The sequence below is a fragment of the Cnephaeus nilssonii genome (genome assembly GCF_951640355.1).
Source record: "Cnephaeus nilssonii genome assembly, chromosome: 11".
Lineage (NCBI taxonomy): Eukaryota > Metazoa > Chordata > Mammalia > Chiroptera > Vespertilionidae > Cnephaeus > Cnephaeus nilssonii.
Window position 1 is genome coordinate 69,089,382 of NC_137082.1, and position 15,326 is coordinate 69,104,707.

Sequence of the window (15,326 nt, forward strand, 5' to 3'; positions counted from 1 at the left end):
TTAAGAGTCACCCTCACTACCCTTCCCTGAAGCCCGGGGAGCGACTAGCCTGCCTCTTTTCTCTATATTCTGACTCATTCTGGATGTTTCATATAAGTGGGTTCATACCGTAGAGGACCTTCCATGCCTGGATTCTTTCACTTAACGTGATGCTTTCACGGTCCACCCACTTTGTAGCATGCATCAGTACTTCATTCCTTCTTATGGCTCAATATTCCATTATGTGGAGAGTCACCACTGTGGAAAACAGTCCAGTGCTTCCTCCAAAAGTTAAACATAGAATTACCATGTGACTCAGCAGTTCTGCTCCTAGGTATCTGAAAACAGGTATTCAAGCAGATCCTTGTGCACAAGATGTTCATAGCAGCACGATGCACATTGTTGGTGCATTCTGAGTCATGCAAGGTGTCGACACTTGTTAGGTGTGAAGGATTGTGGGTGCAATGTTATTTCCATGCTGAGTTTCCATCCATCCAACAGAGCCATGAGGGTGGGAAGAAAACACAGCAGGTCCCCAGTGCTGAACCGTGGGTCTGATTCCCTTCCCATGACCTGATTCCCAACACCACTGGAGAGGATGGAAACTCCCTCACTGGAATGTAGCCGCTCTTAGGAGAACATAATGTCCTGATTTTACATATGGCTCATGAGGACAGGGATTTCGAGTCTTGATTACTTCTGAATTCTCCATGCCTAGAAAGTGCCTGGCACATGGTAGGTTTTACATATATGCATATACTTGTTGAATGAATGGATGAATAGTGTGTGGTCCTGTGGTCCAAAGATTCTCTTTCTCCTCCCTGGGATGGAAAAGTAGATGAGTTGTCCCTCATATGAGCACATTTTTTAAAGGTAACTTTGGTTTGATTCATCTGTGTCCCTCAAGCACTCAACTCCAGGCCTTGCAAAATTCACTCTTTGTTGGGTTCCCGGCGGGGGGGTGAGGGGGAGCGGGGGGGCGGGGAGAGGGGGGTAAGGTGAGGGGAGAAACGCTAAGAAGGAAGCGGTTAGGCCATCTGTTTCTCTCTAAGGTGTGGGGAGATCTGGCTGCCACATCTGTCACCCATGCATCTCCAGAGGTGATTGAAATGGCCTGACCCCTCTTGTTTACGGCATTCTCAGTCTGTTCTTTCTGTCCCCACTCAGCAGCATTCTTCCCTGATACTCTTACTGCCCCGCCCGCTACCTCTCCAGGCCTCCTGGTTTCTGAATCTCCATTCCCGTTAGGTCATTGTTGACTATTTCATATGTTTTGTCCAAGGAAATATTTCAAGTTAAGTTATAAAGGCCACTGCAAACGTCAGAACATGGGCTGAGGCTCCTGGGTGACATTGTTTCTTACAGTTATCGTCTTGGGACAGAAGGAGAAACTGAGGCACAGAGAAAGGCAGTGGCTGCCTCATTCATACAGGAATGAACCATGAGAAACTGGTCTCCTGAGTTCTGGATACTGAAGGGATTTTTTCTTTGTTCTTTTTTTGAGACTGAGAAACGTAGTGTATTTTAGCTAAGGGCAAAGGTGCTATCAGCACAGGGAAATCGGAACCATATCTTCCTTAAACCTGCCAACCGGGGCTCCTGCCCTGGGCCCTGGGCCTTGAGCCCCTCCAGAGCTGGCTACATAATTTGTGGACCCAGGGCAAAATGACACTGTGAGGTCCTTTGCTCAAAAGCAGAAAACAAACGTTAAACCCAACGAAACAAAAATCCCTACCACTTTTTCCTTTCTTCTGCAATCTGTCATGGTGTTTTTTATTTGTCATTTAACATTGCTTCCCCTCAGGCCCGGGGATACTCACAGAGATGGTGCAGACCCTCCTAGGTGTCCTGGGCCCTGTCCCACTCCTCAGCATGTCCGCGGGCAGGGCCCACCTATTGCGAGGCCCCGCTGCCTTCCCATCAGCTGCATTGGTGGTCACTGACAAGGAACCACGTTGAAACAGTCATTGGAAGCCAGTATTGAGGGGTGACATAGTGAATAACGCAGCCTCAGGAGTATTGATGAAACTGGCATTAAATAAGTGTTATTAGGGACCACCAAGGAAAGGTTGTACTGGTTAGGGTTCTCCAGGGAAACAGAATCAATATGCATTATAGATAGATAGATAAGTAGACATTTATTTTAAGGAATTGGCTAATTGGCTCATGCAATCTTGGGGCCTGGCAGGTACAAAATCCACAGCGCAAGCTGGAAATTCAGGTGAGAGCTAAGGTTGCAGTCTTGCAGGCTGCAAAGTCAGGCAGGGTTTCTAGGTTTCTGTCTGAAGATTTTTGTCTTCTCCAGGAAACCTCTGATTTTAGCTCTTCAGGCCTTCCACCGATTAGATGAGGACCCCTCACAGTATGAAAGGTAATCTGCTTGACTCAAAGTCTACTGATTTAACCCTTTGCACTCGCTTGCTTTTTTCTCGATTCCTTTATTCTAATGCTAACCATGTTAAGAGTTTAGTCACATCGAAAGAATACCTTCACAGCAACATCTAGACTGGTGTTCGGCCAAACAACAGGGCTTAGAGCCTCGCCACGTTGACACGAAAAATTAATACAAACAATGTGGAGCCACAGCTCTGAGGAAGAGCCACCTTTCTTTTGTGCTGTGGGTTTTGAAACCAGTCACATATGACACCAAAGACCGCGAAGATCTCCCATCAAGGGAGAAATGCTGCCCCGATACTAAGAAGAGTCTTCTCATGCTCTCTGGTTGGACAATATGTAAATATGTTGGCGCCTCTTCTCCACCATTATTTCAGATCTTCATGGACAAATCACTATACCTCACATGGGCCCAGGAACTTTTGTAATATATTTTGAAATCAAAATGTTTCTATAGACAGAGGTCCACACATACCCTAGGAGGAGTTCTAGGCATTTAAAGGGGCAGAGAAAGAGGGGACCAGGCCCAAGGACTGGGGTGCAGGAAGAGCCTAAGGTGCAGTGTGCCCAAATGGATAAGAACAATGTCTGTCCTACTGAGTGGACCAGACTCTGTGCCAGTGATGTTCTTCCAACCTAAGTCGCTCTGACTTTGAGTTTAGGTTCTTTTCTTTTTTAAAGTAAATTCATTGGGGTGATATTGGTTCATAACATTATATACGTTTCAAGTGCACAATTCTGCAATACATTATCTGTATATTGCATTGTGTGCTCCCCACCCAAAGTCTAGTCTCCTTCAGTCTCCATATATTTGACCCCCTTGACCCTCTTCGAGTTTAGGTTCTTAACAACCACGTGGTACTGACTCATTTGTCTTCTTCATTGTAGCCTTGGGGCCTAGCACAACACATGGCATGTGGTAAGACTTCATTAAATAATTTTTGTGTGAATGAACTGAATGAATAATTGAATCTATAGTTTTTAATAGACGGCAACAGAGGGTGTGTGAAGTAGGCTTCATCTTGGGTTAAAATCGGGTTAGGAAGGTGGAGTGTCCATCTGCAAACAGGTTCTGGGAATGAGCATGGGAGTAGCCAGTTTTAGTAAAGTTGAATTTGGTGCTGTCATAACTCATTATGCAACTCATTATGTTGGGCTTGCACCTTCTCCTGAGGGCTGCAGTCTGTTGCTGCACATGGGAGTTTTGGTCTAGATCAGGAGTCAGCCACAATTACTCAACTCTGCCTGGGAAAGTAGCCACAAACAACATGTAAATGAATAATATGTGGTTTGTTCCAATAAAACTTCACTTAGTAAAACAGGCAGCAGGATTTGGCCCAGGGGCAGTAGTTTGCTGTCCCTTGGTTTAGATGACATCTGACATCCTTTATATCCTATCAGTCTATGACTTAAAGATTTCAAACCCCATGGTGTGCAGGACAGAAGTGATCATACAATATCATTATATTCCTGTGGTGCCAGGTCCAACATTGCTCATTGATCACAGGCTTCATTTCTGACGAGGAAGGAATTGGCTTTTATAAAAAAATCACAGATAGGGAACTCTATTCTCCATTATACTCTTTAAGAAGCAATTTAAGAAGCAAATACTTGAAAAACTCCAGATAATCTCTTGAATGTGGCATTGAGGAAGATAGAGAGAGTGGTAGTTACATGGGATTTGCTTTATAATAATTTATTAAATTGCATATTTATGTTTTAGGCACTTTTCTCACTGTGTTGTTTGTCAACAGATTAATTAAAATATACCCTTAATGAACATATTGGCAAATTATATATAAATGTCTGCCCATTGGAAAAAAAATACTCATATTAGAAATATGAAGTTACATCCGACAATGAAAAACTGACCAAAGAAAATCTTGAAAAACCTCAAAAGTAGGCACGCATGCACACCAAAGGAAATGCAAATATTGAAATAGTCTAAGTGTCTCAGATAACAGGTGGAGCTGGTTTCTTTGCTAGACAAACTCATGTGAGGGGAATTCACTGGCTGGTGGGGGGTAGGAGAGCTGCGAGGTCTACTGGCAGGGGAGTCACAGGTTCCAAAACATGTGGACCAGTGCTTCCTCCTTTAAGGGGCTCAGTTTCCCTATCTGCACATTGCAGTGACTGGACTGCATGATCCCTGGATTATAAAATGAACAAGATGCAGAAGTGCAGGATGTCTGACTGCAGGTGGCAGAGAGAAGGGTAAGAAAAAATCACAGATGCTGATACATCCCAACCCTTGTGCAAAGATGGAGAGACGGGGGCTCAGAAAGGGGAAGGGTGGTGCCCACATTTTCCCAGGGCACCAGAGTGGGAGCGGAACCAGAGCCGCCCCTCCAAAGTGCTCTTCTCCCCGATGCTCCCTGCTTTTCTGACCCTGGGGCAGCTGAGAAGCTGGGGCCGATGAGGGAGGTGGCTGCTATTTCAGGCATGGTTCTGGGGAAGTGAAGGCTGCTGGGTTCCAAAGCGGTCTGGGTCCGAGAGTTTAGGAGGAACCCAAGCCCCATTTCACAGGAGTAGCACTTATTTCAGGGAAAGAATGTCCAGATTGGCCTGCCCTGTCCTTCTCTGTTCTACCCCACACTAGCACTGCCTAAACACTGGCCATTGTTTTGTCTTTACATCCTCTCCCGGAAAGGACCAGTGGGTGTTTCAATAAAACTCACAGAGCATAGCCTTTCGTAGCTTCTGGGCAGGTACTAACATTTCCCATAGAGCATGGACCCATGCCCCTGGAGATCTGACTGTTATTTCCTGGTAAATTTCTGATAAACTGTAAATTCATGAGCCTGTGTGGGTTTTTACTTATGCCTGCACGTGGGTTTTCTTGGGCCTGTTGCGTCTTTGTGGCATACCTGCTCGCTCCTCAAGGTGTGGACCGCAGACCAGCTGGATCGGCAGACCTGAGAGCTGGAGAAATGCAGTATCTCTGGCCCCACTCAAGAGCTACTGAATCAGAGTCTGCATTTCATGGTTCTTGTGCACATTGAAGTTTGACAAGCCTGGCATATCTGCATTCTAGATCTGGATATCAAAAGGCACACGTGTCTCTGTACGTGAGTACAATGTGTCCCTTGTTCAAAGAGGAAGCATTTCCTGGGGCTGACACACTGCAAGTTCTCAACACAATCATGTATACCCTCTGCCTCATGTGATTTTCCTAAAGGCCTTGGGAGAAGCAAAGAGTGGGGTGATTGGTGTTGAAAGCCTTCAAAATATCCAAACCCTTTGACTCAATACATTTCATTCTAGGCATCGGTCCTAGGAGAAGATTCTGCAATTAAGAAAAAGTGATTCACGCACAGGGTTTACATATACACAGAATTTACAATAGAAACCAAGAACTGGTCATAACTGGTTTGTCCAGTGGAGTTACAGCTTTGATGGCATAGCTTTGAAGTAAGCAACAATATGGCCATTTGCTGAGTTCAGCTAAACAGTATTTCTTGGGTGGTCTCTCCATGCCAAGTTCATGCTGTGCAGAAGATTGATGAGCCCACTGAAGTTGTGAACACGGCCCCTGCTCTCATGATCAAGATGCTTAGGAAGTTTGTGTAACATCGGGAGATTGTGCTATAACATAAACCAGAACAGAGGATAGGGAAGCTTACCTAATAATAGACAAACATGTAAATTGACCGTACCTCTGCTACGCCCACAGCCAATCAGAGTGAGTATGCAAATTAACCCAACAAAGATGGTGGGTTAATCTGCATATGCAGGCGCGGAGCGGCCGGGAGGGGTGGGATGCCTGCTATGACGGGGAGGAGGGCAGCGGAGGGAGCTACAGGAGCGGTGCTCCGGACAGAAGCGAGGACTTGTCGGCTCCCAGGCAGGCCGGGAGCGAGGACGTGCTGGTTCCTGGGCAGCTGGGAGTGAAGCCAGGGGAAGGAAGGCCTATTCTTGCACGAATATCATGCAACGGGCCTCTAGTCTATCTATATAAAACCCTAATATGCAAATTGACCGAATGGTGGAATGACCAGTGGAACAACTGGTCACTATGATGTGTACTGACCACCATGGAGCAGACGCTCAATGTAGGAGCTGCCCCCAGCCTGCAGGCCCTGACCAGTAGTAGTGGGGTGTGGGGGGGATGGTGAGTGGATGGTGCCAGGCCAAGGTGGGTGCGAGCAGGGACCTTGATCACCTCCACTTGTCACCCCACAGATCGGCCCTGATCACCAGCCAGGCCTAGGGACCCTACCCGTGCACGAATTTCGTGAACTGGGCCTCTAGTTACACATGATGATACATCTCAACCTTAGTACCTATTACAGCATAATGACAGTCAAGGGAAAAAACAATGCCCTTGAATCAGAAAGAACCCACACCTTCCCAGCCAGATAGGGAGGGGGAGGAGGCCAGTGACCTGCCTGTACTCTAGTCCTATTAAAGCCTTGCCTTGTTTTCTCTATAAACTGTGTTCTTATTCTCTATAGATTGCAAGTCACAATTAGAAAGAACAAAAGGGATGCTTTGTGAGATAATATCATTCTAGCTCTTTTGTGGGGAGGACAGCTTTGCAAATTATAGGCAGTTTAGGAAAATGTTTCTCTTTCTCTGTGTAGTAGTCCAATGGTCGCCAACCGGTGGTCCGCAGACGACTGGTGGTCAGTGAGGTCCGAAAGGTTGGCGACCGCTGGACTGTACACTTTCTCAGAGTCGTTTATCCTTCAGGGGTTGTGTGTTATAAATCCACCTGCATGTTATCTGATCCAACCAATACTCATTGGACACTCAGAAAAATAGACAATTATTTGCAGTTCACAGGACTGACCATGTTGTCAATGCCTCATCTGGGTTATCTCGGGAAACTTGGAATGCCAAAGACCCCACTAGACCTTCCTGCTCCACATTTCCCCACTGCCAGCAAGGGTTATTCTAGAATGAGGACCCCAGGCTCAGGGAAATAACTGTACCAGGGGTGTGCCTACGTGTCACCTTGCAGGGGAAGGTAGCCAAGCCTGTTTTCCTGAAAAGAGATAAACTTCTTAATTACACACAGAACACATGCTGAAAATGTGGTGGCAAGTTTCTTTCTTTCTACTTTTCTTCTCTAATTTTTGACAATGATCACTTTTCAAAAATGAATCATTTACTAATGGATTGAAAATATTTAGAATCCAGAAATTACATTTGATTATTTTTAGACTATAGTTAGAGCAGTTTTATGTTCATAGCAAAGTTAAGAGGAAAGTACAGAGATTTCCCACATACCACCCACTCCCACACAGGCATGGCCTCTTCCATTACCAACATTCCCCACAATTCATCAATTATAAGAACCTACATGGACATATCAGTATCAACCAAAGTCCATAGCTGACATTAGGGTTCACTCTAGTGTTGTACGTTCTATGTGTTTGGCTGTGAGTATCCTTCCTTATAGTATCACACAGAGTAGTGTCATGGCCCTGAAGGTCCTCTGGGCTCCACCTATTCATCCCTCCTTCCCCAATCCTTGGAAACCACTGAACTTTGTACTGTCTGCATAGTTTTGCCTTTTCCAGAATGTTGTGTAGTTGAAATAATACAATATGTATGTATGTAGCCTTTTCAGATTGGCTTCTTTCACTTAGTAATATGCACTTAAGATTCCTCCATGTCTTTTCATGGCTTGATAGCTCATTTGTTTGTAGTGCTGAATATTCCACTATCTGGATTACCATTTATTATTCATTCACCTACTGAAGAACATCTTGGTTGCTTCCAAGTTTTGGCAATTATGAATAAAGCTGCTATAAACATGTGTGCAGTTTTTGGTGTGGACATAAGTTTTCAACTCCTTTGGGTTAATACCAAGGAGTGTGATTGCGGAATTGTATAGTAAGAGTATGGTTAGCTTTGTAAGGAACTGTCTTCAAAAGTGGCAGCACCATTTTGCATTCCTGGAAGCAATGTTGCTCCACATCCTTATCAGCATTTGCTATCGTCCGTGTTCTGGATTTTGGCCATTCTAGTAGGTGTGTAGTGGTATCTCAGTGGTGTTTATATTTTCATTTCCCTGATGACAGATGATGTGGAACATCTTCTCACACGGTTATTTACCATCTGTACATCTTCTTTGCTGAGGTGTCTGTTAAAGGCTTTGGCCTATTTTTTAATCTGGTTGGTTGTTTTCTTATTGTTGAGTTGTAAGAATTTTTGGTAAATTTTGGATAACAGTCCATTATCAGATGTGTTTTTTGCAAATATTTCCTCCCAGTCTGCGGCTTGTCTTCTTAGTCTCTTGACATTGCCTTTCACAGAGCAGTTTCTCATTTTAATATAGTTTTGGGTAATGATCATTTTTTACTTTAATCCTCATCTGAGGATATTTTTTCCATTGTTTTTTAAAGAAAAAGTGGAATGGGGGGATGAGAGAGAGAGAGAGAGAGAGAGAGAGAGAGAGAGAGAGAGAGAGAGAACCATTGATGTTGCCTCCCCCACGCATCCCTACTGGCACCAGGGATCAAACCTGGAACCCAGGTAGGTGCTCTTGACCAGGTGCTCTTGACTCTTAGGTGCACAGGCCAACGCTCTAACTATTGGGAAACACAGGCCAGGGCATGATCACTTTTTATCATTGTCCTCAGGTCAGGTTTCCTGGAAAATAGTCTCAGAGGCAGATATTTATGTGCAGGAGGCTTCTTGAGGAGCAACACCTGTGAGAGGTAAAAGAAGCAGGACTGGAGAGAAGGAGAAGTGGAATTGTGGTGCAGTTGCAACAAAGTCTCAGCCATTTTCATGGGAGCCCTGGAGCTGGGGGCCCTTCAGAGGTGTCCCTAATCAAACAAGGGAGCTAGGCCTTTGCACCTTAACATCCAGCAGTCCACGGATACAGGCTGCCCTGGGAATGGGGTGTGACCGTGGATGAAGCAGCTCACTTTGGCCCAGGGAAAGTCCCAAGGAGGGACTGAGCTGTGAGTGTCAGCAGCTAACACTCCCAGCAACTATCTTTGCCTTCCTATGTATTAGTTGTAGCTAATTGCGATACCCATAAGTCACAGTCACCAGGTAAGCAGGTACCCTGGAAGCTGACCACACAACTAGAGAAGATGGGGCTGAGGTGGGGCTGAAGGATTGAGGGGAAGCTATAGTCACAGGGAGTTCACAGAACTAAATGGGGAGACCCATCCTACTGGGACTGTCCCTCAAGGTGTTTCTATGAATCATTACATTAATTTGTGAAATAGCAGAACAAAATGGGACCTGAATCATCCTTTTATTACACAAACGAAGAGCCAAGGAACATGTCCAATGTCACAGACTGAGTCAGTAGCAGACTTAGAAACAAACCTCTCAGTTCTGGCCAAGGGATTTCTCAATACCCCCACGTTGTCTATACCTTGAGAGACTGAATCGAAGTTTATTTTGGTTGGAAGAAAGAGATATTCCCTCAAGCTAACTTCCATGATAGGAGACCTGTTTGAAAAGAGTCAGGATGAAAGAGCATTTCCCTCACCATCCTCTTTAAAAAGGAGAGACCAAAGCCCTGGCCGGTTTTTCTCAGTGGTTAGAGCATCAGCCAGAAGACTGAAGGATCTCAAGTCCAATTCCCAGTCAAGGGCAGGTACCTGGGTTGCAGGTTCATCCCTGGCCCTGGTTGGGGCCTCAGTGGGAGGCAACCAATCAATGTATCTCTCTCACATTGATGTTTTTTTCTCTCTCTCCCTTCCACTCTCTCTAAAAAATAATTCAATGGAAAAAATATCCTCACTCCTTAAGTGAGGATTACAAAAAAAAAAAAAAAAAAAGGAGAGACCAAGGGACCAGAAATAAGCAATATGAGCACAGAGCTCTGCCGTCAGCCTAGGACAGATTTCAAATGTAGCCAGAGTATTGGAAGGGCAGATGCTCTCTCAGCATCGTAAGGTTAGAATTAGATCAGATCAGATTCCTTCATACGGACTTTGGGAGGCTTTCAGGGAAAAGTAATATTTCAGGTTCACATATTTGATTTTCAATAAGCTAGTTGTAAGCTCAAGCCAGAGTGGGAGATGGCAATCCTTATCCTCCTTCTCCCACCAAAAAAGATGAATTTCTCTCTTCTCTCTTCTGGAACCCCACCACTCCACCACACAGAATCAGCAGACACTGAACGTTGAGTTCACCCTTCCCCACCCAACACCAGAAGCATATGTGAGAGAAAATTGCTTGCTATTCAGTGTACCTGGAGAGCAACGATAATTTATTTATACATGGTATCCCTGCAGTGAGGTTTCTGACCATTCTGCTTTCATTTCCCACCCCCACCCCCACCCAAAGATGGACTAGAGACAAACAGGTCCATGTGGGATCCATGATGAAATGAGGCATCACGTAGAACTCAAGGGCAGAAAATAAAGCGAGGCTATCCAATGGATTCCAAACAGTGGTCGGGACTGTATTATTCATGTAATAAACAAATTCCAAATCTCAGTGGTTTAACACAATAAGAATTTTTTAAAAATATATATTTTATTGATTTTTTTACAGAGAGGAAGAGAGAGGGATAGAGAGTTAGAAACATCGATGAGAGAGAAACATCGATCAGCTGCCTCTTGCACACCCCCTACTGGGGATGTGCCCGCAACCAATGTACATGCCCTTGACCGGAATCGAACCTGGGACCCTTGAGTCCACAGGCCGACGCTCTATCGACTGAGCCAAACCGGTTTCGGCTAACACAATAAGAATTTATCTCTTGCTCGTGTCATAGTCCCAGGCAAGTGGGGAGGAGAAGCTGTGATCCACACAGAAATTCAGGATCCCAGGCTCCTTCCACCTACCCCTTCCTCTGGGTCCTCGAAGTCCTCTCCATGCATAGGCAGCCAGTGACAGAGAAGTTCTGTGGGCCAGGTCCATAATTTGGACGCATCACTCCCACTCACATGTCATTGACCAGAACCCAGTCATATAGCTACACTCAACTGAAAAGGAACCTATCATGCAACAATCATTGGACTATATGGAACCGGCATTGCTATTATCATCCCTCTATTGTAGATAACCAAACTGAGGCTCAGTGGGACACAGTCATTTGCCCAAAATGACAGAGCCGGTCATCTCCAGATACAAGATTTAAACCCATATCTGCTTGACTCCAAACACTTGCTTCTTTCTACTTCATGGGTTGTGGGAGAAACCCCATACATGCAGACATTTCATTCTTCATCTCACCCATCATATTCTAGGTCAGACTCAATGAGTCAAGGAAGATGGAAACACAGAGGAAACTTTGTAACATTTGTTTATTCATTAATCAACATACATTTCCTATTTGTGCCAAAGACTCTTGTTGGATGCGGAGGATTTATAGATAAAACAAGTAAAAACGTAGCCCTCAAGGAGGTATTGGTCTCAAAGCCACATCTTCATCAAGGTTCTCTATTTTTGAGGAAAAAGGAATCCCAGGAAGTAATTCCATACATACCAGGAAGTCCTCATCTAGATTTATTCTGTGGGAAGAAAATAAAACAGAGCCTCAGCACAGGAACAACCCAAGTGACCTTACATCCTTCCCACCAAGAGGAGCCTCCTGCCGCCAGGCCCTAAGTCCCTTGGGGTAAGTAGAGAGAGACCATGGTGCTGGAATAGGTGAAAAGGTGCTGGTCTTTGGTCTAGGGATCAAGAACAAATCCAGACTTTTCACTGACTCTTGCTTCAGTCTGCCCTCTGGTAAGATTAGGACACTAGGCCAGAGGACCCTGCAAAGGGCTCTACATCTGTGCATCTTCCTAGGGTTTCCTGTGGTTCCAGATGACCCAGCCGACTGAGGCCATAGCCATAGCAATACTATGGCAATGCACAAAGCACCTCCAGTCTTTTTTTATTTTTATTTTTAGCAATAAAACATAGTTATTATCATTTACAATTTATGTGCCAGATAGTATGTTCAGAATTGTATTTATATTTGACAAACAGTACTATCTCAGTTAGTCTTTGCAAAGCTTTTATAAATTAGATATCATCATCGTCATCATTTTATAGATGAGAGTCAGAGAGGTTAAGTCATTTGCCTCGCTCTTACAGCTGCTAAGTGGTAGAGTCAGGTTTGTCTGACCACCAAGCACTTGCTATATGCCACAGAGATGGACAACCTACCAACTAAGTTTTTTAAAATTGTGGTAAAATACACATATCAAAATTTACCATCTTAATCATTTTTTAACTTTTCAATTGCAGTTTACTTTCAATATTATTTTGTATTGGTTTCAGAGCACCTTCAGTCTTAAAAAGCACTTTTACATTTAGTATTTCAGTGGGTATAAATGCATCCATTTTACAGACGGGGAAACTGAGGCTATGAAAGATACAATCAGTTGTTCATAGTCACCCAGTCAGTCAGAGGCAGAGATTATATTAAAAGATAGAACTCTTGCCCCTTTTCATGGCTCCTTCCTCCTGGCTTATTTCAACAATCCTTCCCTTCCAGGACCCAGCATTACCAGTCACAGGTGACCCTGGGGGATTCCTGATTAAAACTGGGGGTAAATGGTGCTGAGGCAGAAGATCTGCTTGTGGTAGGAGGCACAGGGAGATGCCAAGCATCCTCCTTCACATGGAAGGGCACCAGCTGGTTGAGGCTGTGTGAGGATGTGGGGAGGTGTGGAACTCTCCGGTTCTTCTCCTTACCTCACACTGGCTTGACACATGAATTCCCACACATCCCCTTGCAGCACTTGAGACTCTTCAGGCAGTGGCTGTCATTCAGGCAGTTGTCTTGGGGGTTGACCATCTTACACTGGCCAGTGACCACTGGACACTTCCCAGGATTGACTTGAACTGGCGAGAAGAATGTTACAACTCAGAGGCTTGATCCCCTAGGCACCACGCAAGCTCCCATCCCCATCTCTATCTCATGCATGGAAATCAGGTCCTCACGCACCTCAGCACCCAAACAGAGGCCAGTGTATGTCTTGAAGGAGACTCCTTCCCACTGAGGGAGCCCCAACTACTATTGTAAGTGACAGACAGACAGATGGACTCATTGACTGACTGACTGCAATCAGTGAGTTGACAGATTGACTGGTTGACTGGCCAGCTGGCTACTGACCAACCGACCACCTGAGAGTACAGAGATGGAACAAGCCCTGACTCTGCCCCACCCTCCAACGCACTTCAGAGGAGCCCCCTCCACTTCTCCAAGTTGCATGTCCTCAAGCTCAAATCTCACTGGTCCCCTTTCCCAGGACCCTGCTTTCTCACCTGGCTTTGATGAGTCTACAGGATCCAAGCATTTGATGCCACAAAGGTCACGACAGCATTTCTGCTTCTTTGGACACTGCCAGTCACTGTGGCATTGAGGAGGTTCATACACAAGACACATGGCTGGCTGTATGAAGGGGCAGGCTCCATGTTTAGCTTTTTCTGAAGGGTAAGAACAGAAGAGGGAGAAGGAGCTGATTCTGAGTCATGACCACAATCCTGAACAAGGAATCAACTTCCCAGGAGGGGAGAGAAAACCTAACGCAGGTGGCTGACCCCAAATGAATGCAGGGAGCAGTTAGGATTCCAGTTTTAAGGCAGCTGTGGGGCAGCATCAATCTCAGCCAAGCACTCAACCAAGAGGGAGTCAATAACCCAGGAAAGAAGGTACAGATGGAGGTGTGCTGATAAATGTTGTAAGAGGCAGCCTTTGTAGCATTTGCCAATTTCCATGGTGTAAATACTCCCATCATGATTGATTTCAAACTAGTAATATGATGTCAACTAGCTCATAAAAGTCTTGAAAACTTACCAGTTGGCCATTGCAAGCCAGTATAAGCCAACTCCAGGGCACGGCTGCATAGAGCTCATTAGGTGTTCCCAGGGAGAGGGAGAGGTACATCCTGGCTGGGAGGGAGGCAGAGAGGGGCAGTGAAAGCAGGAGGGACAACTCGTCAGAGATTGGAATAAAGAGAGCAGATCAACTGATAAATAAAGAGAAAGTGACCGTCAAAAAGTGGTGCAGAAAATTAGGAAAATTAAACAGGAGATCAAAATGATGTGACCGTTGAAAAAGAGCAAACAGTAGAAAAGGAAGCTTGAAATTAGGGGCCGTGGACCAGACCATGGGAGAGATGACTTCCAGGTACCGGGATGGCCTGAGAGAGTCTGACTCACCTTTGCTAGCACCTACTACAGCCCAGGACGACAGGATTCTGAGGGCCAGGAGCACCGTGAAGGCCAGGAGGTTGTTAAGCTTCATAGTGAGGGCAGGAGGCTGCGGTGGCCAGTGTCAGCCGCATCCCTTATACCTCTCGCTGTGGGTGTGGCTCCTCCAGAATTGCCCCGGCCATCCCAGCTGCGATTTCATAAGCAGGGAATTCAGGCAAAGACAGTGACCTCACCACCCGGAGTGCCAGTGGTTCTTTCTCCCCCAGGCAAGAGTGTGAGGCCCAGAGAGGGAAATGTAGAACTTGGAGGGGGACTGTCACAGTTTAGGGGGCCCTTTGGGGTGAATGGAGGAGGGGGGAAGTGGGGAGAGCTTCTTAGAAACCTGGAACAACCACCAAGGTGTGGAGAGGCCATCAGCAGCAGTCTCAGAGAAAGTGTAGCAAAAAGCGTCGCTCCTCCATCTCAGAATAACCTATACACCTTTTATGGGGCCCAAACTCAGAAAATAGGACTCAAGATGCCCCATGGCCCAAGGTCAGGATTTGGAATCTGACCCACAGGGAATCTGAGTGTCAGAAGAGCCTGAAAGAGAAGAACCCGACAGGAAAACAGAAATGCAGGAATCGATCAAAACTATGTGGGAAACAGTAGCCCCATCCTTTTTGACAAACCCTCAAGGATCTTCCCAAAAGGCGGAACACAGAGAGATCCGGCAGTCACAGATTCTCATGGACAATTGTTTTAGGCATATAACACTTTATTCCTTTGTGTTGTTGTCATAGTAATAAGCATTGAACTCTGATAAAGGAAGTCTGGGGGATGAGGAGGACGTGGAAGAACTGGAGACCAGTTATCCGAGGCGGAGCCTGTACTACCAG

The 15,326-nt window shown here is 45.6% G+C and overlaps 1 protein-coding gene across 1 annotated transcript; it reads right to left on the bottom strand.

The window, feature by feature from the left end:
- Positions 1-11,688: 11,688 nt before the first annotated feature.
- Positions 11,689-14,539, bottom strand: LOC307106983 (antileukoproteinase-like; the record flags this gene model as incomplete). The annotated part of the gene is made up of 4 exons (XM_079783821.1): positions 11,689-11,807; positions 12,985-13,134; positions 13,558-13,719; positions 14,455-14,539. 3 exons carry the CDS (start codon positions 14,537-14,539, stop codon positions 12,986-12,988), a joined length of 396 nt encoding a protein of 131 aa, XP_079639947.1. The 3' UTR covers positions 11,689-11,807; position 12,985.
- Positions 14,540-15,326: the final 787 nt, after the last annotated feature.